Source organism: Eublepharis macularius, chromosome 1, assembly GCF_028583425.1.
Source record: "Eublepharis macularius isolate TG4126 chromosome 1, MPM_Emac_v1.0, whole genome shotgun sequence".
Taxonomy (NCBI): Eukaryota; Metazoa; Chordata; class Lepidosauria; order Squamata; family Eublepharidae; genus Eublepharis; species Eublepharis macularius.
In genome coordinates, this window is record NC_072790.1 from 198,878,189 (window position 1) to 198,902,674 (window position 24,486).

The 24,486-nt window shown below is 40.3% G+C and overlaps 1 protein-coding gene across 1 annotated transcript; it reads left to right on the plus strand.

The window, feature by feature from the left end:
• Window positions 1-28: 28 nt before the first annotated feature.
• Window positions 29-20,651, plus strand: ABCG8 (ATP binding cassette subfamily G member 8). The gene is made up of 14 exons (XM_055001756.1): window positions 29-167; window positions 646-756; window positions 2,266-2,422; window positions 5,655-5,893; window positions 7,748-7,880; window positions 9,334-9,603; window positions 12,293-12,464; window positions 12,560-12,652; window positions 13,226-13,425; window positions 13,558-13,634; window positions 14,650-14,917; window positions 17,825-17,952; window positions 19,917-20,097; window positions 20,511-20,651. The coding sequence occupies exons 2-13, from the start codon at window positions 652-654 to the stop codon at window positions 20,052-20,054; spliced, it is 1,980 nt and encodes a 659-aa protein (XP_054857731.1). The 5' UTR covers window positions 29-167; window positions 646-651; the 3' UTR covers window positions 20,055-20,097; window positions 20,511-20,651.
• Window positions 20,652-24,486: the final 3,835 nt, after the last annotated feature.

Here is a 24,486-nt window from a genome sequence, read left to right on the forward strand (position 1 = left end):
AATTATCATTAGGCTCTAAAGTAAAAGGAGAAGAAAACGCACAATAAATTGGAAATATAAAATAAAATAAATATAAAATTAAAAAGGCGGTGGTCAATAATGAACAGCGAAAGAAAATTGAAGAGGTGTTCACTGCATTGTACTTTGTGAAGGAGAACACTGAGAAGGTGAGCAATCTTTAAGACTGAGATTTAGAAGCATGGCAAATAGAAGCAATTTTAGTCAGGCTTTTGAAATGTTGGATGAATATTATGTGAATAAATCAAGAAATGTAAGCATAAACCTTCATATTTCATCTGCATAAATTAACAAAGAAATGGACTAGTGCTGATACAGAAAGCATTAAAATGGTCCCATTCGCCCTTCAAAATGTTACAGAGCATTAAAAAGCCACTGATGTACTGGTGTATTCTCCCCCCTCCCCCCATGTTCTCTTCACACCACTTCTGTTGTAAGCTCCTTGGAGACCCAAACGTTTCGATGTGTTGTGCTGGAAAGTGCTCTGCGCATTGATCGCGCAAGTACCGGCACTGCACTAAATGTGATGCAGGAACTCTAGCATGTGCATTTACAGTGTTGCCTCTCCTTTCGTTTCATAAAACCCCAACACATTTGACAATAACATTCTAATGATGATTTCTACAGGCAAAGATGGAACTCCAAGACACAATTTTTTGCTCAGAAGATGATAACAGTCTGTATTTCACATACAGTGGCAAATCAAATGTCCTGGAGGTCAGAAACCTTAACTATCAGGTAAAAAGGTAGCCTTACTCTGTCTCAGATACATCACATGGTGGTAATAGTCCAACTTATGGCAATCCCTGCTGGGGTTTTCAAGGCAGCAGGCTAACAGAGGTGGCTTCTCCATTGTCTGCTTCTGAACAGAATTGATTATGTTCTGTTTCAGCATTTTTTCAACTCTTTATTGGATCCTTGCTAATGCTATATCTTTGTAAAATCATATGACATTGTTTATGGAAATGTCCTTGACACTGTTTGGAAATGTCCTTGATATTGTACTAATATCACACCATGTAATCCACCTTGAGTCTCAGTGAGAAAGGTGAACTATAAATGACATAAATAAATAAATAAGTACATAAATAAATAAATAAATAAATAAATAAATAAATAAATAAATAAATAAATAAATAAATAAATAAATAAAATAGAGGCCCTGGTCTTCTTTGGTGATCTCCTATCCAATTACTAACCAAGGCCAACCCTGCTTAGCTTCCAAGATCTGATGAGATTGGGCTTGCCACAGCTATCTGGGTCAGGGAATGAACTATCATAGGGTAATAAATGAGATTGGCAGTAATCTGCTTAACATATTCAAGACAATCTAAAAAGAAGACTAAAATATGGAACAATTAGATAATATTTCAGGTTTTGGATCTTGTTTGAAAGGGTGTGTGTGTGTGTTTGTGTGTGTTGGGCATGGAGGATCCTAGCAGCAGCAAGGAGAGGTACTGAAGATTTAGTGGAGATCAAGGCCATTTCCACACATCCTTAAAAGGACGGCCCACTCACCGAACGCTGCCAGGTTTTCGCCTTCACTCCACACGTCTCCGATTTCAAAATGGTAGCAGGCTGTTTGACTTTCATTTTTTCAGTGCCTTTTCAGGGAACTTGGGAAATACGTTCTCAGAAAATGGGCCAAAAAAAAAATGGGAGCCAAACAGCCTGCTACCGTTCTGAAACTGGAGTTGTGTGGAATGAAGGAGAAAAGCAGGCAGAGTTTGATGAATAGGCTGTTCCTTTAAGGACATGTGGAAACGACCTTAGATAGAGGGATTAGAGGTGGAAAAGGCATGAATATGTGTAGACTGAAGTCAAAGACAGACATTCCCAAGTGTGATATTACTATATTCTGGGACCTGAAAACAAATGCAGCAAACGTTTATCTTCACTCTTACCATTTTGTGGGACACCAGGAGAAAAAGTGGCAGTTCTGATATAGCAAAACTAAAGGCTCCCTCTCTTTCTTCTCACCAGTCTTTAGCCTGTCCACCAAATATTGTAACAGCCTAGGTATCAAACATTATAGAATTGATTCAGGCACATTTTTGTTGCTTAGTTTGTGGGGGGTATCAGATGCTGCTACTCTATGGGAATATCTCAGCTGGACCAACATTGAGGTTGGATTTGAAATCAGATCTAAAACGAAGATTATGCCTGATCTTCTCTTAGTTTGAGTTCTTCATCTGCAGGCAGATGGGTGCCTCTGTTTTAACTTATAAATGTTCTATTTCTCACTAGGTTGATGTGGCCTCCCAGATTCCATGGTATCAGAAACTATCAGAGCTGAAGATGCCTTGGACATATGACACAGACCCCAATTCTCATGTGAGAGCCATACAAAATTTGACCTTTAAAATCAAAAGTGGGCAGATGCTGGCTCTCATAGAAAGCTCTGGTAAGAATTAAACCCCCTACTACATCAACTGCATTATGATATGGACCAGTCGTCACTATGGATCCTACAAGGCCAACCCATTATCAAAGCAAAGTGATTTATTTGAGAAAACCATTTCTTACAGACAGCTATTCTGTACTGGAACACTAGGAACTTCAAAACAGAGGTAATAAATACAAAGATTACTGTATTACAGGGAACTTGATCTAGTACAGAAAATAGATTTTACCTTTATTTTAACATTTTCTGCCAAACCAACTAATTCTCAATGTGGCCAAATCTATGGACACTTAAATATGGAGACTCAAACCATGATCAGACAACACAGATCTTTCAACAAACCTGAAAAACATCCCAGGTGTGCAGAAAAATCAGAAATCTTAAAAAAACCCTCTAAACTCAGCATCTCCGAAATGAATTGAGGAGGAGTAGATTCAGACTATACATTCACAAAATAGCTGTTTCAGTTCTGGAATTTACTCTTCTATATTCAGAAGCAATATAACACTGAATACCAGTTGACAGGCAGGAGGGCACAGTAGGAAATGGCTATCTGTCCAGTTCTTAGATTTTTGAAAAGCATTTGAAAGACCAGATTAGGAAATAAGTTGCTGAACAAGATGGCTAATCAGTCAGGACTAGAGATGGGCACGATCCAAAAAAAATTAATGATCCAGCTGATCATGGATCAGTGCCGGTGACGATCCCAAATTAACGATCCACACCAATCATCTCCTGTTCCCGAGTCGTGGATCATGGAGGCCAAAGTGGGGCATGCTGGTATTATGTGGGAATGTGGGTGGCGCTGGCGGCCTCCGGGCCTGGCAGGCACGGGGAGGCGGCGATGAGCCGCCTCACCTCAGGGGGCGGGGGGTCTGGCCGCTTGTCTGTGTTTGGCCATCAGAGCTGCCTATCAGGGTTTGCAGGGATGAGATTGGAGTGCCCATGGCAACAGAACACCCCCTTCCCCCTCCCTCCCCTGAGTGTCTTCTCCCAACTGGTGACTGCTTTGCTGCTCCATGGTTGGAAGGAAGCCCTGCTGATCAAGGAAAGCTGGGCTTCCATTCGGGTTTCCAGGGCGACAGAAGGAGGGCAAACAGAGCTCAGGCTTTCCCCTGGCTCCATTGCCAGGGGAATAGATTGCTGGCGCCTGAGTGTCTGGATCCCCGATCCGAGCCCAAATGCAACGATCCAGGCCTCTCCCGATCGCTGGATCGTTGGCCGTGGATGATCACGATCCGCCGGGTCACGATCGTGCGATTGCCATTATCGTGGGTTTTTTTCAATCGTAATGCAGATCGTGCCCATCTCTAGTCAGGACTCTCCTTACATTCTTAACTCACAACACAGCTAAGAATGCTGAAAAGGCATGAATAAGCGCAAACACAAATACAAATACACTTACTTGGGTTTCATGTCAGTAAGCCTTACTGAGTAAGGATGAAAACTTAGGTCACAGAAATTATATGAAACAATCTTCCAAATTTTTAACAAGTGCAAAGCAACCACGGGAGGCTGTAGTTTGGAAAAAAGAAATGAAAGCTGGAAGGGGTGGGGTAACCTTAAAATATTTGAGAAACCCTGGGCTAGAAACAATAGAATGCTTATTTAGTGGAAAGATATTCAAATAGATATTTAGTAATGGGGCTAGGGCTCAATGATGACAGAGCGACTTCTTCACATGTAGAAGGTCCCAGGTTCAATTCTCAGTCTTAAAAGTACCAGAAAATAGGTAATGTGAAAAACCAGTTAGAGAAGATAATGCTGGCCTTGATAGACTCTAATGCAGTATAAGGAAACTTAACATGCTCAAACATTTATCACACACACATAGTGTCAATTGTCTGTTAGGAAATGCTTTAGCTTGGCCAAACTCTGAGCATTTTTAACAAGCCATATTGTCCTACAGATATATAAAAATGCTCATTCCTATTGTGAAAAATTTGTTTATTTTGCCACCCAAAAATGTATACAAAAGAAGTGATAGGTGAAATGAAGGGGAGTATATATGAGAGGATCAAGCACTGAAAAATGGAAGATGTTTTCCTGAATAACTATTATATTATAGTGCATTTGCTAAAATAATTTACACTGAGCATCAAAGCCTGCTTTGAAAGCTGATTCAAAAAAAAATTCAAAATAGTTTATGCATTTTACTCCAAATACTGATGGAAATTACAAGCAGGACATCCATGAATGAGTTAATAATAATAACAACATTCGATTTATATACCACCCTTCAGGACAACGTAATGCCCACTCAAAGTGGTCTACAAAGTATGTTATTATTATCCCCACAACAATAATCACCCTGTGAGGTAGGTAGGGTTGAGAGAGCTCCAGAGAGCTGTGACTAGCCCAAGGTCACCCAGCTGCCTTCAAGTGGAGGAGTGGGGAATCAAATGCAGCTCTCCAGATTAGAGTCTTGCGCTCTTAACCACTACACCAAACTGGCTCTCCAGGTGAAAGAAAATCCAGCTCTGCCCTTTGCTGGCTTACCTGTTCATGCTATGTCTGCTTGTCCCTGCTTCCCATTTGTTTCAGCTCCTACTTCCTCTCAACATGCTGGGATTTCCTTTCTTCCCACTGCCTTCCCTCCCATTCACCAACATTTTCTGCTTTGTTCCTCCCCGTTTCCTTCCCTCTATTTTGAGCCTTTTAACCCTCTTTTCTTTTAGTTTTAAGAAACATAGGAACATAAAGGTCCATCTAGTCCAACCCCCTGCACAATACAGAAAAAGAGTTCTCCTAGGTTTCCAGAAATATTTACCCCATCCTTGGGTACCCTATCCCATTGTGTGGATATTTTGATCTGCATGGTGGGAACTTTATGGGCATTAAATATATGATTGGTTTAGTTTAAAAGACTTTTCAGGTCTCCAATATACTGGAAAGAGAACTGTGCTTATAAATATAATATACATCAGGCCAAGGCACTCAGCTATGTATGGTGGCCAACCATGGGGCATGATAAATTATTAGTTTTGCTGCCTACCTGAAAACAATACAAATTCATATTATTTCTGGAAAAATTATTGGGTTGGATCCTGCAGTTTCATTATAGTAATGGCAGCACCTTCCTTCAGCACAAGAAATCTTCTCCTGACTCCAGAAGCTTCTTTGAGTCTTGTACATGGTGATATCCAACCCATCCTCTTTCAGGTAGGCATAACGCTAGTGAATGAACCATCAGACCACAAATTTTTAACTTTGTAATCTATTATGTTTCTAGCTTGCAGGAGGACATCTTTGTTCGATGTGATAACATGTAGGGACCATGGAGGCAAAATTGTATCTGGTCAAGTTCTAATTAATGGAAAACCCAGTACTCACCAACTGGTTAAAAAGTGCATCGCTCATGTACGGCAAGATGACAGACTGCTACCCAACCTGACAGTGAGGGAAACATTATTGTTCATTGCAAAACTGCGTCTCCCGAAGACATTTTCAGAGTCAGAAAGAGAAAAAAGGGTAATTAGAATGAAAATTAACTTGTCAAGAATTTATTTAATAACATTAGTTAAGTGACTGTGTGAGTTGTTGGATAAAGAAAAGCTAATCTGAATGTGATTATTTGTCTTTTTATCAGTGATAAAGTTTGTTTTACCTAACATCTCTGCTCTTCATTTTGCTTGCCATTGAGTTTTACTTGGTTTCCACTTTCCCATAAAAATGTATGACTTGGCAGGTTGTTATGCAAGCACTTGTCTAACTTCTGAAAGGAATACAAAGCAAAATGGATTACGGTCATTTTTTGAAAAGCAATTTTTGCTGTTCTGGAAATTTCAAATGGCTACTGTAGGATAGAACACTCATTTTCATCTGGTGAGTCAGGACTAGACATGGGCATGAACAGGAAAAATCCGAACATGGTTTTCGTTGTTCGTTGCCATCCACGAACAATGAACATTGATGAACGTGACCTGTTCACGAATATGTTTGTTATTCGTTGTTTGTGGGGGACAGTAGGCCCTCCTCCAGCCATCAAGATCCCCACCACACCACTCCCAGAAACTCTACCTGATCAGGCAGCAGGAAAGGTAACAGTAATAAATAATAGCTTGGACCAGAGCCTGGCAGCAGCCCTGGAACCTGAAGGGATAGATCCCTATCGCATCACTCCCAGAAACCTGACCTGAGCAGGCAGCAGGAAAGGTAACAGTAATAAATAATAGCTTGAACCAGAGCCTGGCAGCAGCCCTGGAACTTGAAGAGGTAGATCCCTATCCCACCACACACAAAGAAAATTCAAGCTCCAATGCACTCTCCCTGTCTCTCTCTAAAAATGCCAACAGCAACTGTCTCTCCCTCACTGTCTGCAAAACCAGAGCTGAGAGCCTCCCTCCCCCCTGCTCTTTGCTTCCTTGTAACAAATTTGGAGCTCCACGCTTGAAAGGAAGACCTGCCTATCAAGCTAAATTGGGCTTAGATTGGGGTTTCCAGGGAAACAGCAGGAGTTCAGACAGAGTTCAGGCAGTCCCTGCCTCCGGTTGCCAAGGGAATTGATTGCAGGTGCCAGATTGTCTGGCTTCACAAACAGCAACTAACAGCAACGAACGAGGCTTACAATGACCACCTGTTCGTTTAGAATGGAGCCTCATGAACAGCTTGTTCATGAACTGATTGGGCTGTTCGTGGCTTTTTTTTAGTTTGTATTGCTGTTCGTGCCCATCTCTAGTCAGGACCAACAACTTGGATAAGTTCCAACCTAAGATGGGTCATACCAATGGCAACGTCTTCATGTCTGTCTCATATTTGTGGGGATTGTTTTATTTTAAGAGAAAAAATAATCTGTTCTCTGGCATACCTGCATAGGATGGAAAAAATAATATCCCTCTGAACCTCCACTAGCCTGAGGAGCCCGCAATCCAAATTAGGTTTACTCTATTACCATTTCAAATGTTTTGAGGTCTTCAGATTTTTGAGCATCTCACCTATCTTAACCCAAAGAAATAATCAGAGTAAACAGTTTTAAATTGGGTTCCATGTCACAGGTTATGACGACTAAAAATGGTTTCTGGAAAAGTTGGGCTAGATATCTGGGTTTCCCCAAGACATATCAGTGCAGGATCCACTTCTTCTTAATTAAAATAATCAGGAAGTTCTCATTTTAAACTCTGTGCTAGTGAATGGCAGAGCCATAATAATGCTATGCTTTAATGGCACCCCAAATGTGTCACCTGGATTGGCACAGCTGCCCTGCCTTGTGTCCTTGCAGGGCTGCCTCAAGAAAAGGTAATTTAATCATTTTGCTCAATATTTTGTATGTGCTCCAAATGCTAAAGCAAAATAAAAGTAGTGATTTGTTCTTTATCAAATTTTCAGGTAGAAGAAGTTATAGCAGAACTGAGATTGCGACAATGTGCAAATACAAAAGTTGGGAATGAATATACCCGTGGTGTTTCTGGGGGTGAGAGGAGAAGAGTAAGCATTGGGGTTCAGCTTCTGTGGAATCCTGGTAAGAATAAAGAGATGGTCAGGGCCTTGTCTGCTTGAAATCTGAAATGCAAGGAGAAGTAAAAACATGAAACAACATTGCTAGGATTGTGTTACTATATTGCAATGTTTACTATTCTTGTTGCCTGATAGGGGTAAATGAGGAATCTAAGGCAAAATAAATGGTGAAAAGAAAAATATGTGTTGCATTATCCTGAAGAGTCTGTAGGGCTGCGATCCAAGAGATAAGAGAAGGGAAACTAGTATGAGTAAACAAGACAAAGGAAAAATCGAAACCAAAACCAATAAAGAAGCTGGGGATCCAAGATGAGGGATTTCAGGGATTCAGCAAAATAGCAAAGGTCTGGGAAGCAAGCCGACTGCAAGTCTGGGGAAGTAGACTTGGCTACAAAACCAGCTAAAGAGTGGGAGGGGATTGAGATGCATTTCTTTGAGGAAAAATTAGATTGGGATCCACAGTGGGATTAGATCAAGATTGTGGTGTACTACAATTGAGTAAGAGAGTTTCTAGGTGAGTTTTTGGAACTTGATAACAGTTCAGGCTGTTCTACCAAAGACTGAGTAGCGGCTTTGTGATATTTCTCTAGATTCAGGATTCAATTGCTGGGTTAAGCTAAATAAAGCAGAGAGCTATAGTCTTAAATTATTATATTTAATAAAATTTTATTGGATGGGTTGACATACATTTTACCAATATTTTTACAATGTATTTCCCCATACATTCATATATGCAGCCCACCCCCTCCCCCTCTCCCCTTTTCTATGTAGACTCCAAACTGCATTATTTCTTATCGTTAACTCTATGTTACTTTCATTTGTCCCTATAACTAAAGGTAAAATCCTAACTTGTTTCTTACTACATTTCTATAATGATCAATAGACTACCCTTATTCTATCAGAACCTCCTTACTTCCACATAAATTGATTCTTCTTTATCAATCTTTTCATTTCCCCCTTATACAACAGTTTAAATCTAATCTTCCACCTATTACAATTTGTTTCTTTAACCAGTTACTATAGTCTTAAATTATTAATGGGCAAGTGTGAGGGGGATTCTGAAGGCTGAGTTTGTCCAGAGAAATTCCTGCTGGTTCAGGGCCCTCCATTTTGGTATCAAACTGGATTATTTTATCCAGACCTCTGGCAGAGTCTTTGGGGGGTTACAAATGTGGGGTTCCCACAGCCTTGTGCACAACACAGACAAGAACAAGCTGTGGGTAGATCAATGCTACTCTGTACATGGGGCTGGGGGCAGGGATTGCCCACAATGCTGGCATGCTTTTGGATGCCTAGTAACTAGGGTGCTTAGACTGATGCACATCTCCTTGCCAACTTGTTGGCCACTTTCTGAGCTACTGTTGGAAATATACATGTTCAGGACGACACTGCCAACATGATTAGATATACATAGAACTTGCTATACTTAATCTTAAATGTGGCTTTGTTTGTGGCAGGGATTCTAATATTTGATGAACCCACATCTGGATTAGACAGTTTCACTGCCCACAACTTAGTAATAACACTGTCTAGGCTGGCCAGAGGAAACAGATTAGTGCTTCTGTCAGTTCACCAGCCGCGATCAGATATCTACCAGCTCTTTGATTTGATCCTATTGATGACGTCTGGAGCCACAATCTACTGTGGAGCAGCTCAGGACATGGTCCAATATTTCGAAGAAATAGGATATCCCTGCCCAACATACAGCAACCCTGCTGATTTCTATGGTTGGTATTCTTGGTGCTTCTGGGAAATCATCTTTGGTAGATCAATGTGGTATAGCTAGTTAGAGTGTTGAATTAGGACTGGGAAGACTATGGCTCAAATCTCTATTAAGCCATGAAGTTCACTAAATAACTTTGGGTCACCTCTGTTCCTCAACTAACCTCCCTCAATTAGTTGTTGTGTGAATTAAATCTGCTCCTTTTGGCAGCAGAGCCACCCAAAGGCATGGAGACATCTGGAGCCTCTTCAGGGCCACCCCATCCATACCAGCCCAGAGCCAGAGACCATTTGCTGGGATATGTGAAAGGGCAGTCCTATGGGGGAGTGGAGAGGGGGCTACTGTCGTGCACAGGGAAGCAAACCGACAGGGAAGGAGTTGTTGTTCGTCACAGACTTCATTGAACTGAAATGAAGATGTCTGGACATGCTGCCAACTTCCCTTGCCTAGGTGGGGAGCTGTGCCTGTTAGCACAGCAGTCAGGTCCAGGAAGGCCATTCCTCGTGCTTCTTTCTCTGGAGTGGGGCTGACTCACAGACTGCCTGTGAATCTTCTCCTGGAGCTAGCTCAAAAGGCAGTTGAGGAGGATTACTGGGGGCTGGAACAGCCATGCTCCTTGGCCTCTCTGATGAGTTGTGACCTATCTGAAAGGGAACGGAGACATGTGTGTGCTCAAGCCACAACCAGGTCTGCCATATCCTGGGAAAGTGTCCATGGCTGATGGTGGCAGTGGCAGCATTGCCACAGGTGCTGCTGGCAACCAGCTAACGGATGCCCCTCTGGCAAGAAAGTGCTCCTTGTCTGCATCTGGATGTTCTGTTATTGCATGGCTGCTTGGAGCTCTGATCCTGTGAGGGAGACAGTCATGGGGTTGTGTGCCCACCATTGCAGGGGAGTTACAAGAGCAAGCACCCAGTCATCCCAACCCTCAGCTGTGCTCTCTCCTTTGCCCAAGGAGGGAGCCTGGCCAAGGGAGTCTGAACAAAGCCCCAACATGGGCTGCTGGAAGCCTCCCCCAAAACAGCTGTGCTGAGCATGGCTCTCTGGGCAACTTCCTTTGGGACAAGCATGGGCTGCACCAGCTCACAGACAAGGGCTGTGCCCCCTCAGCAAACTTCAACTGCTGAGGCCAGTGTTTAGGGAGGGCATGGGTGAGGGGAGAGGGTAGGCTGATGTGAACGAACAAGCTGGGGCAGTTGCCTTTCTTCTTACCTGTTGGTGTGCCCTCATCCCTCCCTGAGCCTGGACTCAGGTGAAGGGGACCTGCAAGTTGTTAGACATTCTGGACATTGCTCTCCTCCCATACGTGAGTGCAAGGCATACCCCAAATTTTGCAAAGTTCCCACTGTGCACTTTTGCCTCACCACCACAAGCACCCTCTCCCATTCATATTGTAAGTCCCCACAGCAGGGGGTTCCTGGGCAGAGCCTCCAGCCATCTCCCTACTTACCTCACATCATGGGCACCCTGGCCAAAGGTTATGTAGGGTCCCAAGTTGCTGATTGGGCTCAGCCACCACAGCGGCACAAGCAGATTGGTCCCTGCAGTAGTCAGCATCCTATGCTCTGCCAGGCTACTTGGGTGGGGCTGGGCACAGGGGGAGGGGTGATCAACTTCTTTCCCACAATGAGTGCCTATGGGCTACACCATCATTTTTCATGGCATAACTTTCTGCTGCTGCTGGAGAGGGTTTCCCATACCCAGAACAGCACTCATGCCTGCCCCCAGCTGCTGTGCAGGGAATTATGCCCAGCCACCATGGATATGCTGGCATAACTCCTAGTCGGCTTTCAGGGTGCTTTGCTCCCCCCCCCCCCCCGATTGTGCTGTCAATATGGATGCTCCCTATTTTGAACAATGGAGGGAGGTACCATTTTACACTGTGGTGGGAGATCTATGGATATGTGAACCCCTAGGAATAAACTTTATACACATAGAAAAATAGATTCCTGGGGTAATGGCTACACTGAACCCTAATGTGGTGTAGTAGTTAGAATTACAGACTATGATCTGGACCACCAAGGTTTGATTCCCTATTTTGCCACAGAAGCTCACTGGATAACCTCACAGTATTGTAGGGTAGAAAAATGGAGGAGAAGAGAATGATAAGAGTCACTTTGGGTCTCCATTGTGAAGAAAGGTGGAGTATAAATGAAGAAAAATAAAATAAAATATATTAAATTGTTCTTAGAATCATAAGTAACTTTTTCCATGAAGAAACAATTAGGTTGCAGAGGGGAAGCGGCATATATAAAATGGTCTAGTTAAGGAAAAACTTATCTACTTATGTATCTAATTATTTAGAAAATTTATATGCCAGCTCTCCAGAGACTTGTTTCTCAAACACTTGATTCTGCTTGTAGTAATGACTTGCAACACTTGGCCATGTACAACGTCCCAGCAAACAACATTCTGACAAATATTTTGTAGGCAACCTAGAGAAGAGTGCTCAAGAAGAAAATGTGTTTTCAGTGCAATCTTAAGCAGAGTTACGCCTGTTTAAGCCCATTGAAATCAATGGACTTAGACTGGAGTAACTCTGCTTAGGACTGCAATGTTGTTAACTTAGCTGTTAACAGAATGGACTGTCATTTCAAATGTGTAACTACAAATATATGAAGCACTTTAATAAATTTGAAGACAAATGTTGTAAATGTTGGTTACCTAAGCTTTGGTTGGTTATTGTTTTACAGTCGATTTGACTAGTGTTGACAGACAAACTGAAGAAACGAAGATGGAAAGCCTACAAAGGGCCAGCTCACTTGCTGCTTTATTCCACGAAAAAGTAAAACATTTTGACGACTTTTTGTGGAAGAACAGATCAGAAGATGATGAAAATACAGTGTCCATTTCCACAGATCTAAGGTGAAAAACACCACAGGGAAAGCAGGATGGGTTTTCTCTGAGACTACCACTGTACAAATCTTGAGATAGGCCCCTCTTTCCTTGTGTTTTGACAGCCCCCCATTTGTTTCAGAAGAGCTCATTAACATGAACTCCCATTCAACGGACCAGTTGCCAGGATGGTTTCAGCAGTTCACTGTCTTACTGAGGTAAGAAATTTCAAGGAGACTTTCTCACATACTGTGAGATTCCTAAAGCTGAGGAAAGGTCAGAATCTCACCTCAAGATTTAAAAGATATGTTGGCCCACAGACTTACCTGGTGGCTGAGTTGCCCGTGGCATGTAGCAAAGAAAAAAAATGTGACTATGGCTCCCCAACCCACATTGTTTGTTTGCCATGTCTGTGAATATGCATACTTGAGCATAACATTTCAGTTGGGTATATCCTTTTATCCAAAGCCTGCAAACTGTTCAAGGCAGAAACCTGCCTTCTTGTACTTTGTAAAGCTCCAATACACATTGATAGCACTATATAGCTAACTAGTTTATTAAAATTGGTTAGTTTGAATGAGAATACATCTGTTCACATTTTAACATACAAATATGATAGCACTGAAACTTTTTTGTTATCTCATGTAATCACATAAAATGCTAGTTCTTATGGTCTTATTCTGCAAAACATATGGCACAGGCTTCCTGCCCTGCCCCTCCCCACAGCCACACACACAAAATTACCATGTCTCAAACTTTACATTCAGTGGTGCTATTTCTTCTTGTTGCAGTCGGCAGGTATCCAACAATGTCCGTGATCTCTCAGCTTTGTTAATCCGTGGATTTGAGGCCCTCCTAATGTCTTTGTTAATTGGATTCCTATATTATGGTCATGGAAAAACCAGGCTGTCTATTCAGGATACATCTGCACTTCTATATATGATGGGAGCCCTGATTCCTTTCACTGTCGTTTTTGAAGGAATAACAAAATGTAAGTTCCACTGTTATTACTGAAAGTGCTTTCAAGGAATTAAAAAGAGAATTTCAGCCAACAGCAGTAAAAACATTTGCTGAGACATTGTAGCAAGTACCACAATGTAATTATTTCTGTTCTGTGCTATAGGTCACTCCGAAAGAGTTGTGCTTTACCAGGATTTAGAGGATGGGTTGTATCCCATTGGACCATATTTCTCTGCCAAGGTACCTGGTTTCAGCATGCTTGTATCTGATTTCTATAAAGAGGTTCAAGCACTACCTGGTCAGCTCTACCACCCAGAATATGAAATATAACGAACAGATGCTTAGCATTTCTCTGTTTCTGTTTGAGTCTTGCAAAACACTTGCAAAGTACATAAAAGATAAAGCAAGCAAAGTACATAAAAGATAAAGCAAAATGTAATAGTTCCTATAAGTCCAAAACCAGCACCTTTGAGCATACTTTATATTGTCTAGTTCAGCAGTGATTCAACTTTGTTAACGTTGATTATGGACCTGCTACTAGGCTGAATTGTTGCGTTTTTTTTATGCCCCAGGTAAATTACAATCTCCTTATCATGTGCTTGCAGCCTAAAAGTAATATATAAATAATGTGATTTTGGCAGATTCTGGAGAATGCAGGATATAACTTTCTTAAAACAAATGAAGAAGAGTTTATCACAATACTTTTTTCTTATTTTCTTTTCTAACTGCAGTATTTTACTGGTGTGTTAAGAACATAAGGAGAGCCCCACTGGAGCAGATCAGTGGACCATCCTGTCCACCTTGAGATGGACTAAATTCTATACCCAGGTTCCTGGGCACCCTCCATAACATAGTTTAGATTCCCAATTTTATCCATAAACATGCATTTTAAAAGATAGATACTGTAGGCAGTACCTATCTCTCCCCTTCCTTTCATTTGATTAAGGCCGGCACCTTTGAAATTTTGGTACTCCAGATGTTTCTTATAACTGGATTACCCTATATAGACAACTACCTTAATTTGTTTGTGATCTGTGGTCTACTATGTTGTCTTACAGGATAGCCATCACATGGAAGACCATTTAAAAGGCATACAAATTCAAATTCAGTTTCTTCTTCATATCAGTGCTAGAAATGCTGGGACTTTGCAGATAACTGTTGCTAGTTTGGTCCACACTGTGCAACTGAACAATCTATTAATCAAGAGCAAACTCTTCAGACTTTCACTTGTAATTATACTTCTTTTTTCAAACAGGTTTTAGGGGAACTTCCAGAGCAATGTGTTCTAGTAATAATTTATGGGATTCCCATTTACTGGCTGGCAAATCTTAGTCCTGAATCGGAACATTTCTTTCTTAACTTGCTGTTTTTTATGTTTGGAACTTGCTGTGCCCGAACAATGGCACTGTGGATATCTGCGCTTCTGCCAACAATGCAGATCTCAGCTTTCTTTGGCAATATGTTGTATACAACATTCTTCTTAAGTGGTGGCTTCTTGATAAGCTTGCAAAACCTGTGGACAGGTGAGCTTAAAATATCCGATGCACAGCAATTAAAAAAAAGTACATACATGCTGGGGAGGAGGTCTATCATACACTGCACTTCCCCTTCCTGCTTATCTGATGGTAACATCCATGTGGGATGGAAATGTTCACGGAAGGTTCATGTGGCTAGAGTCCAATGTGCATGGTTGTTTCCCTAGGTCAAATTTAGGAACCGACTATAGGATTTTAGTCTACACACATTGTATAAAAAGCAGATATTCAACTGAAATGTTATGTCCAGTGTGCATATTCATAGACATGGCAAACATACAGTGTAGGTTGGGGAGCCCCATTTTTTTCTTTGGTGCATACCATACCCATTAGAGGGATTGTAGAATGGGCTCAGAGATTTTGATAGCCCTCCTATAGTTCTGTTCCCCACCACTCATTAGGGCATTGGTTGACAAAAGTATCAGATGGGACTCTGAGCTCTACGCAGCCATGTGTTGAAGCTTAAGAATGCTGGCTGGGGTGGCATGTTTGGCCCAGACTTCCCTTAACCCTTTATGCACCACAGGCTACACTGCGCTCCTCTATGCTAGAGTAAAAGTGACCAAACATAAGGAGAGCTTGAGGGATTGAGGAAGCAATGCTAACGGTGCAAGCAGAACTTTGCCTTTTGTTCTTAAAGCCACTGAAATGCAACTTGAACAGGTCATGAACAGTGCTTTAGTTTTCTTGATTCCACAAATTATGGCCCTTTAGACAGTCTTAATTAGTGCAGAAAAACCAATAATTCCTACTTTGGTTGTTGTGGGTTTTCCAGGCTGTATTGCCGTGGTCTTGGCATTGTAGTTCCTGACATTTCGCCAGCAGCTGTGGCTGGCATCTTCAGAGGCACTAAAAGACAGAGATCTCTCAGTGTCACAGTGTGGAAAAGATGTTGGCAGGTCATTTATATCTATTCAGGAGGGGTGGGGTTGAGCTGAGTCATCCTGTAAGAGTTTCCCAGGGTGTGGAATGCTAATGGCGTTGTATCCTTCATTATATCCTGAGGTGGTTCTTTCGCATATGGATTGGTGCTTGATGTGCTAATCTTCTCTGCAGGGCTATTGTCGGGTATAGAGTGTTTTGTTAGCCTGGTGTTTTTCAGAACTGGAAACCATGCTCTGTTCATTCTTAAGGTTTCTTCTTTCCTGTTGAAGTTTTGCTTATGCTTGTGAATTTCAATGGCTTCCTTGTGCAGTCTGACAAAGTAGTTGGAAGTGTTGTCCAGTGTTTTGGTGTCCTGGAATAAGATACTGTGCCCTGTTTGAGTTAGGCTATGTTCAGCCACTGCTGATTTTTCAGGTTGTCCAAGTCTGCAATGTCTTTCATATTCTTTTATTCTTGTCTGGATGCTACGCTTTGTGGTCCCGATGTAAACTTGTCCACAGCTGCAGGGTATACGGTATACTCCTGCAGAGGTGAGGGGGCCTCTACTGTCTTTTGCTGATCGTAGCATCTGTTGTATTTTTCGGGTGGGTCTGAATACGGCTTGAAGGTTATGCTTCCCTGGGAAACTCTTACAGGATGACTCAGCTCAACCCCACCCCTCCTGAATCGATATAAATGACCTGCCAACATCTTTTCCACACTGTGACACTGAGAGATCTCTGTCTTTTGGTGCTACACCTCTGAAGATGCCAGCCCCAGCTGCTGGCGAAACGTCAGGAACTACAATGCCAAGACCACGGCAATACAGCCTGGAAAACCCACAACAACCATCGTTCTCCGGCCGTGAAAGCCTTCGACAGTACAACAATTCCTACTTTATTTAGATTTATTTATTATTTGTTTAGAACATTTTATGCTACCTGTCCAGAAACTTAACTGAAGTGACTTACAAAATAATGATAAAAACATTAAATGATATTAATTAAAACTCAGCATTAAGAAAACCCAGCCCAACATAAAAACATAGATCATAAAAATAGACCATAGACAGCTTACAACAGCACTTTCCAGGACAGAATATAGTTTTAAAAAACAGCCTTAGTTAAAAGCCTGAGTGAACACAAAGGCTTTGGCTTGTCACCTAAAAGAAAGCAACATAGGTGCCAGGCAAGCCGCAAGGGGAAGGGCATCCCACAAGTTAGGTGCTACTACTGAAAATGCTCTGTCTCTGGCTGCCACCCACCTCATCTCTGAAGGTGGGGGCACAGACAGCATGTTTTGTGAGGCAGATATTAACAGGTGGACTGAACAATATGGGAGGAGCAATCCTTAGGTTCTCTGGCCCCATGCCATTTAGGGGCTTTAAAGGTAAAGAACTAGCACTTTGAATTATGCTAAGAAACAAATGCACAGCCAGTGGAAATCTTTCAGTACTGGGGTGATACTGTTCCCATATCCTGCCCCTGATAACAGCCTGGCTGCTGAAGTTTCTGTGCCATTTTCAAAAGCAGCCCCACGTAAAGCACATTTCATTCACCTAGATGTAACCAGATCACTCTGGCCAGTTCATGCTCTTTAGGGAACAGCCTTAGCTGGCATATCAACTGGAGCTGATAAACAGCACAGAGGCCAGGATCCAGCAGGACCCCCAGGCCTGTTCCTTTGAGGGGGTGCAATTCCCTCCAGGATGGGCTGATTCCCCAGTCCTTGAGCAGCAGCACTTCACTCTTGCCTGCACTGAGCTTCAATTTATTGGCCCTCATCCATCTCATTACCTTTTCTGGGCACCTATCATGGACAGACCCGCCTGACTCAGCTGTTAAGGAGACAGAGAGCTGGGTGTCATCTGCATATTGGTGGCACCTTCTCCAAATCCCATTTGTAGTAACAGTAATTTGAGAAACAGATGTGGATTTTTGCTGTCAATAATTGTTTTATAGCATTAAATGTTCTTATTCGTTTATGTTAAATTAAGTTCCTTCAGTTTCATTTTTTCTATTTTTTTGGTAGTTCCATCTTGGATATCTAAAGTGTCCTTTGTCAGATGGTGTTTTGAAGGCTTGATGCAAGTTCAGTTTACCGGACTCACTTACACTATGAATTCTGGGAATGTCAGTTATTCAGTTTCTGGGAAACTTGTAAGTCACATTTTTTTCCTAGGTCAACATTGGAGATACTTAATAATATTAAATAATAACATATAAAAATCTGAGACAACAGGATGGACTTAGACCACATTCCATTTGAAAGTAAAATATGTCAAATTATTTGCTGAATGGCAGCTGGTAACATGTTTTTATTTTGCTACAACAGTATCAGTATTTTTGGTTAGAAGTGTTTTTGCAATCAACAAGTAGTATTACAACAACAACAATAGTGTGCTTGTATATCACCCTTCTGGACAAATTAGTGCCACACTCAAGAGAGGAGTGGCTTACCCAAGGCCACCTGCAGAGCTCATGGCAGTCATGGGAGTTGAACTAGCAAAGTGCTGATTCATAGCCCAGCCACTTAATCACTATTCTGCAGCAGTATTAGAAAGATACCAACTATCAGTAAGTTATTTTTTTAAAGTTAACAATATACTTCGTGGCAAAGCAGCAGCAGAGTGTCTGGTACTACATTCCAGTTATGTCATCTACTATGACCATTTGCTATACTACCTGAAGGACAGTGGCATCTGGTACTCAATGGGTCTGGCGGAGTGAGAGTAGGGTAGTTGAAGTTAGGCAGAGTCAATTCATTCTCCTTCCTTGCAACGTACTAAAATCACTGAAGTACAGGTCCAAAACTGGATTGGCAGTAGGCCCTGTCTTCATAGCCAAAAATACCACTGCCTGCCTCCTTTGCATTTTGGGTACTCTTTACTCTGGTGCCTCCAGAGGCACACTCTGATCCCTAACCTCTAGTTATGCTTGTCAGTAGTGCCTCTTTGTGTTTTGCTTTTATCATGCCTGTCAAAAAGAGGAGACACAGAGACTTTTTTTGTTTTGTTTTGTTAAAGAGACAATAATTTCCTTTACCGCACTTCAGCAGTGAATTTACTGGAAAATAGTGTTTAGAAACTGTCCTGCAAACCTCCCAAATGATACACTCATCAGACAAAGTGTCACAGTTCTTACTATGACTGTCAATCATAACTGAAGACTCTCTAATCTGAAAGCTACAGATAGCTACCACAAATGGTGGACCGTGGACCGAATATGGGAAGGAAGAAAAGAAACAAAAGGAGAACTGGTTTGCTTTTTTTTCTGATGCGAACTACTCACTGAAGAGACTTTTAACTTATTTGTCTGATTACTTTGATATGTTCATTAAAAAGCCATGGATTAACACAAACACATGCACACATACGTGACGGGCTGCAGCTCAACAGCAGAGTACACACTTGGCATGCAGAAATGCCCAGGTTCATTCTACTCAAGGGAACAGAGTATTGGTAAGAAAGAGGCTGAGGTTGTACCTTCCGCCTTCTGCTTTAAGGCTCCCAAAAGAGAACAGTATGGAGAAGCAATTTAAGTTACTTTCAGTCCTATAGAAGGCAGTTTTATAAATTCAGGAGGTATAGAATGGAATCTGCTCACATTTACTAAGAGACCTGTGTTATCCTGCTCTTAGTGCACTATCTTCTACTTTTGTAATTCCATTGTCTGTGATGATGTATCACATCTGCTACTTTTCTCTTTTACTTTAGTTTTCTAACTTTTAGTAGTAGTATTGCATTGTTTATTGGATGTTTAACGCAATCTGGTTATATTATTTTATACCATGTGATCCAGCTTGAGTGTCTGTGAGAAAGGCAGGCTTTAAATGAAGCAAATAAATAAAGAAATCAGCAGAACACACAATGTGTGTGCCAGGTGCTATCTTCAACCAAGAATCCTTCTTTCACTGTGCAGGAGGGAATGCTTTTCTAAGGTCTCAGCTGCTGCAACATCTACATCATCTAACAAGAAATAATGCTATTGTCTTCAGATATATTGTTTTATTCATGTTTATGCAGGTTAATCAATTGGTTGATTGGCACTCATAGCCAAGCAATTTATTTTAAGCAGATGACATCTCTGTTTCAAAAGCTATGATGTAATATCTTTGCTTGCAGGTGCTCCGAGCAATGGATCTAGACTCCCATCCACTCTACGCAATTTGCCTCATCTTGGCAGGCATTAGCACAGGATTCTTGATTTTATACTATTTATCTCTCCGATTCATTAACCAGAAATCAAATCAAGACTGGTAGCAGCATGACATAATTAACTATGATGAGAACAGAAGAAAACGAGGTTTGCATGTATTTATATTAAACACCAGACTACACTCTCAATATAAAGATATTTCACAAACAATTTTTTTCAAAATTCCACGGCAAAGGTGCCTTTTGAACTTGTCTTCAGTAATACAATGATCTGGATACGCCACCAGATGGCAGCAAAATACAGCTGGTTGAATGCTGAATTCTGATACTTCGATTATTCTTCTTGTGATTCAAGAAGGAAGCAAGTATCAAGCCAAGATTTCATTATTACATTACAAAGTTATATCAGTTATTAGATCCTTGCACCCTGCATATAGTCATTTACTTCAGAGAATGGGCTATTATTCTAAGAACCTTCAAATAAGCTACACAAATCGGATGCACCAAACACACAGTACAGGCTGTCTTAATATTTCTCATTATTTATTTTACAAAAAACAGATTTACCAAGGATATCAGAAAAAATGAAGCAGAGACTGAATGCTCCAGTAACAGAGGAAGAAATTATACAAGCAATAGAAGTAGCAAAGATTGGAAAAGCACCAGGACCGGATGGGATCACAGCTAAATTTTACAAAGTAATGAAGGAAGACCTTGTACCAATATTAAAAAATATAATGAATGATATACTTCAAGGAAAAGGCCTTCCAATACATGGAATGAAGCGAGCATTGCTCTGATCCCGAAAGAATCACAAGATTTGACAGATGTGAAAAATTATAGACCAATTTTGCTTATAAATAATGACTATAAAATATTGGCAAGAATATTAGAAGATAGACTTAAAATATGGCTAATGGACTTTATAGGAGAGGACCAGGCTGGATTCCTACCAAACAGACAGCTAAAAGACAACTTGAGAGTGGTTATAAAAGTCATTGAATATTTTGACAAGCGACCAGATAAAGAAGTTGGCTTTTTCTTTGCAGATGCAAAGAAGGCCTTTGACAACTTGAACTGGGACTTTATGTTCGCATCAATGGAAAAGATGGACTTAGGTAAAGAATTTATAGAAGCAGTAAAAACAATATATAAGGAACAAAGAGCGACAATCTGTGTCAATGACGACCTGACAGAGAAGTTTGAAATAAGGAAAGGTACAAGACAAGGATGTCTACTATCACCATTGTTATTTGTTATGGTTTTAGAAATATTACTGAGGCAGATTAGAGAAGATGACAACATAAAAGGAATAAAATAAAGGGATCTTCATATAAGTTGAGAGCTTTTGCAGATGATGTGATGTTTATAGCAGAAGATCCACTACAAATTTTGCCAAGAGTACTGCATAAAATTAAGGAATTTGGAGATTTGGTAGGCTTTTTTATAAATAAAAAGAAGTCAAAAATAATAACCAAGAATATGACCAAGAAGAAGCAACAGGAACTGAGTGAATTAAAAAATTGTGAAGTGGTACACAAGACTAAATATTTGGGAATAGAGCTGACAGCTAAAAATATTGATTTATTTAAGAATAATTATGAAAAGTTCTGGACACAAATTGAAAGAGATATGATAAAATGGAATAAATTAAACTTATCGTGGTTTGGTCGGATTGCCACAGTTAAAATGAATGTGCTGCCTAGAATTATGTTCCTAATGCAAACAATACCAATCATAAAAGACAAAAAACAATTTGAAAAATGGCAGAAGAAAATATCGGAATTTGTGTGGGCAGGGAAGAAACCAAGAGTAAAGATGAAAGTACTTTGTGATGCGAAGGAAAGAGGTGGAATGCAATTACCTGATCTTCTACTTTACCATGAGGCGATATGTCTAGTCTGGTTAAAAGAATGGTGTCTTTAGCCAATCATAAATTGTTAACTTTGGAAGGTTATAACAAACTTTTTGGATGGCATGCGTATATGTGGTACGATAAGTACAAAATGGATGCAATGTTTCAGCACCACTACCTGAGAAGAAATTTATTGTTGGTTGTTGTGGGTTTTCCGGGCTGTATTGCCGTGGTCTCGGCATTGTAGTTCCTGACGTTTCGCCAGCAGCTGTGGCTGGCATCTTCAGAGGTGCTGGCGAAACGTCAGGAACTACAATGCCGAGACCACGGCAATACAGCCCGGAAAACCCACAACAACCATCGTTCTCCGGCCGTGAAAGCCTTCGACAATACAATTTATTGTTGACTTGGCTAAAATATAAAAAACTTATAGATCAGAAGAAACCACTGTGGATTATACCAGCTGAGGTGATCAACCCAAACCTAGAATATAAAGGAAAAGAATGGCTTACCCTCAAGGACTTAACAGAAGTAGTAGATAAGGATGTAAAACTCAAACCATATGAGGAGTTGCCATTTAAATATGGTTGGTTACAATATAGACAAATTAAAGACCTATTTGATACAGATCAAAGGAAGACAGGTTGTAGAATTAAGAATTCAGAATTTGAGGAACTTTTGTTAGGAGATAGTAATAAAGCAATTTCTAAAATGTATAAATTGTTATTGAAATGGTTCACAGAAGATGAAACATTCAAGGTATAAATGGTAAAGTGGGCAATAAACTGTAACAATGAAATAATGATGGAAGCATGGGAACAATTGTGGAAAAATATGTTAAAAATATCAACATGTACCAGTATTAGAGAGAATGGCTATAAAATGTTATATAGATGGTATTTAACACCGAAAAAATTAGCCATAGCCAATAAGCAGCTATCTAATAAGTGTTGGAAATGTAAGGAGCATGAAGGTTTTCTATTTCATACGTGGTGGACTTGCCGTAAGGCTAGAGACTTTTGGGCTAAAATATGTGCTGAGATGTCTTTGATACTCCAGTATAATGTTGTTAAAAATCCAGAAATGCTGTTATTATCTTTGCACTTAGAAGATGTTAATAGAAATGATAAGACATTGCTATATTATATGATAACAGCAGCAAGAATATTATATGCTCAATACTGGAAGAAAGAAGAAATACCTGAAATTGAAGAATGGATAAGCAAATTGTTGTACATGGCTGAAATGGACAAACTAACAAGAAACTTGAAGGATCAAGAACCAAAAACATTTTTGGAAGATTGGAAAAAGCTGAAAAAATATATGGAAAAGAAATGGGATGTTAAGGGACAATTATGGTCTTTTGAAGGGTTTTAATGATACTGTAAGATAAGATATAGTTAAGATCTTTACCAATAACAAGATAAGAACAACTATAATATAGAAATAATGTGATATCAATAGTGGAGGGTTCGAGTGCTGTTGGAAGTCAACATTGAAAAGGGGGAGGGGAGGGGGTGGGGAAATATACTTGTGGGAATTGAAATGGATTGTATTTGTGTTTTAATCGGACTATATATTGACCCATCCAATAAAAATTTATTAATTAAAAAATATTTCTCATTATTTATATTGCATTACATCACATATAAATAATATGGAGAATGAAACAGTAAGTAAACCTGCAAGCAAGAGTACTTTGATCTATTGTAAACGTGATATTATTTAAAGAGAACTTTAATATGTAGGTTTTGAAAGAATATATTAATTTTTGTTTAGTGCATTCCAGATCTCTCTCTCTCTCTCTCTCTCTCAAGAGAAAGAGAGAGAGAGAGAGAGAGAGAGAGAGAGAAAATGGAGAAATGCAATACAAAACAGAGATTTAATAATTTTTCAGCATTTTCTACCAAGTAGTAGTATTTTAATACAGTTGCCCATTGCTCTAAATGTGGGATTATCAAATGTATGTATTGTGATTGGAGAGGTCCCTGGTTGAAGTGTCATGTCTGCTATGAATTCTTAGCTAAGCTGCCGGATCTAAGAACGTTAACATGTTGAAAGAAATCCAATAAGATAACTATGTGATGCACTTTGAACACTGAAGGCTATATATAAATAAATATTATTAATGTGCTGCAGGTAAATTAGGAAGGAGTAAGGAAATGCTGTGAAGCCGTGTTGTAACCCACAAGTTTACAGAAGGAAATGATCTGAAGCTATAGAAGAAATTAGGAAATAAATGTTCTTGTCAAACTACTTTATCTGCTTATTTTTTAATGCATAGAAAAAGCATTTCTTGACATCTTAGAAAATTCATTGTTAAAAATGATCACTGTGTGTATTTGAAAACATTCATGAAATGAGGTTCTAAAAGGCAATAAAGCATATTCTCTCTTTAAAAATTTGCTCAGTAGTTTGCATTATTGTAGTCATGGTGATCAGGTTAATACAGAGTACCAGGAAAACCCATGTACCACATTACAGTGAGTGAGATCTTTGCATGAAAATCAGCCCAGTCCAGATGTGTATCTGGATCAGTGTTCACCTTTGTATTGTGATGTTCACCTTGGCTTCTCTGACCTGTCTAGATACCTCTTTTGTTGTATATTTTTTATTTACTTAATTTATAATCTTGTCTTTCTCCCCAATGGCGACCCAAGGTAACTTCTATCATTCTCTTCT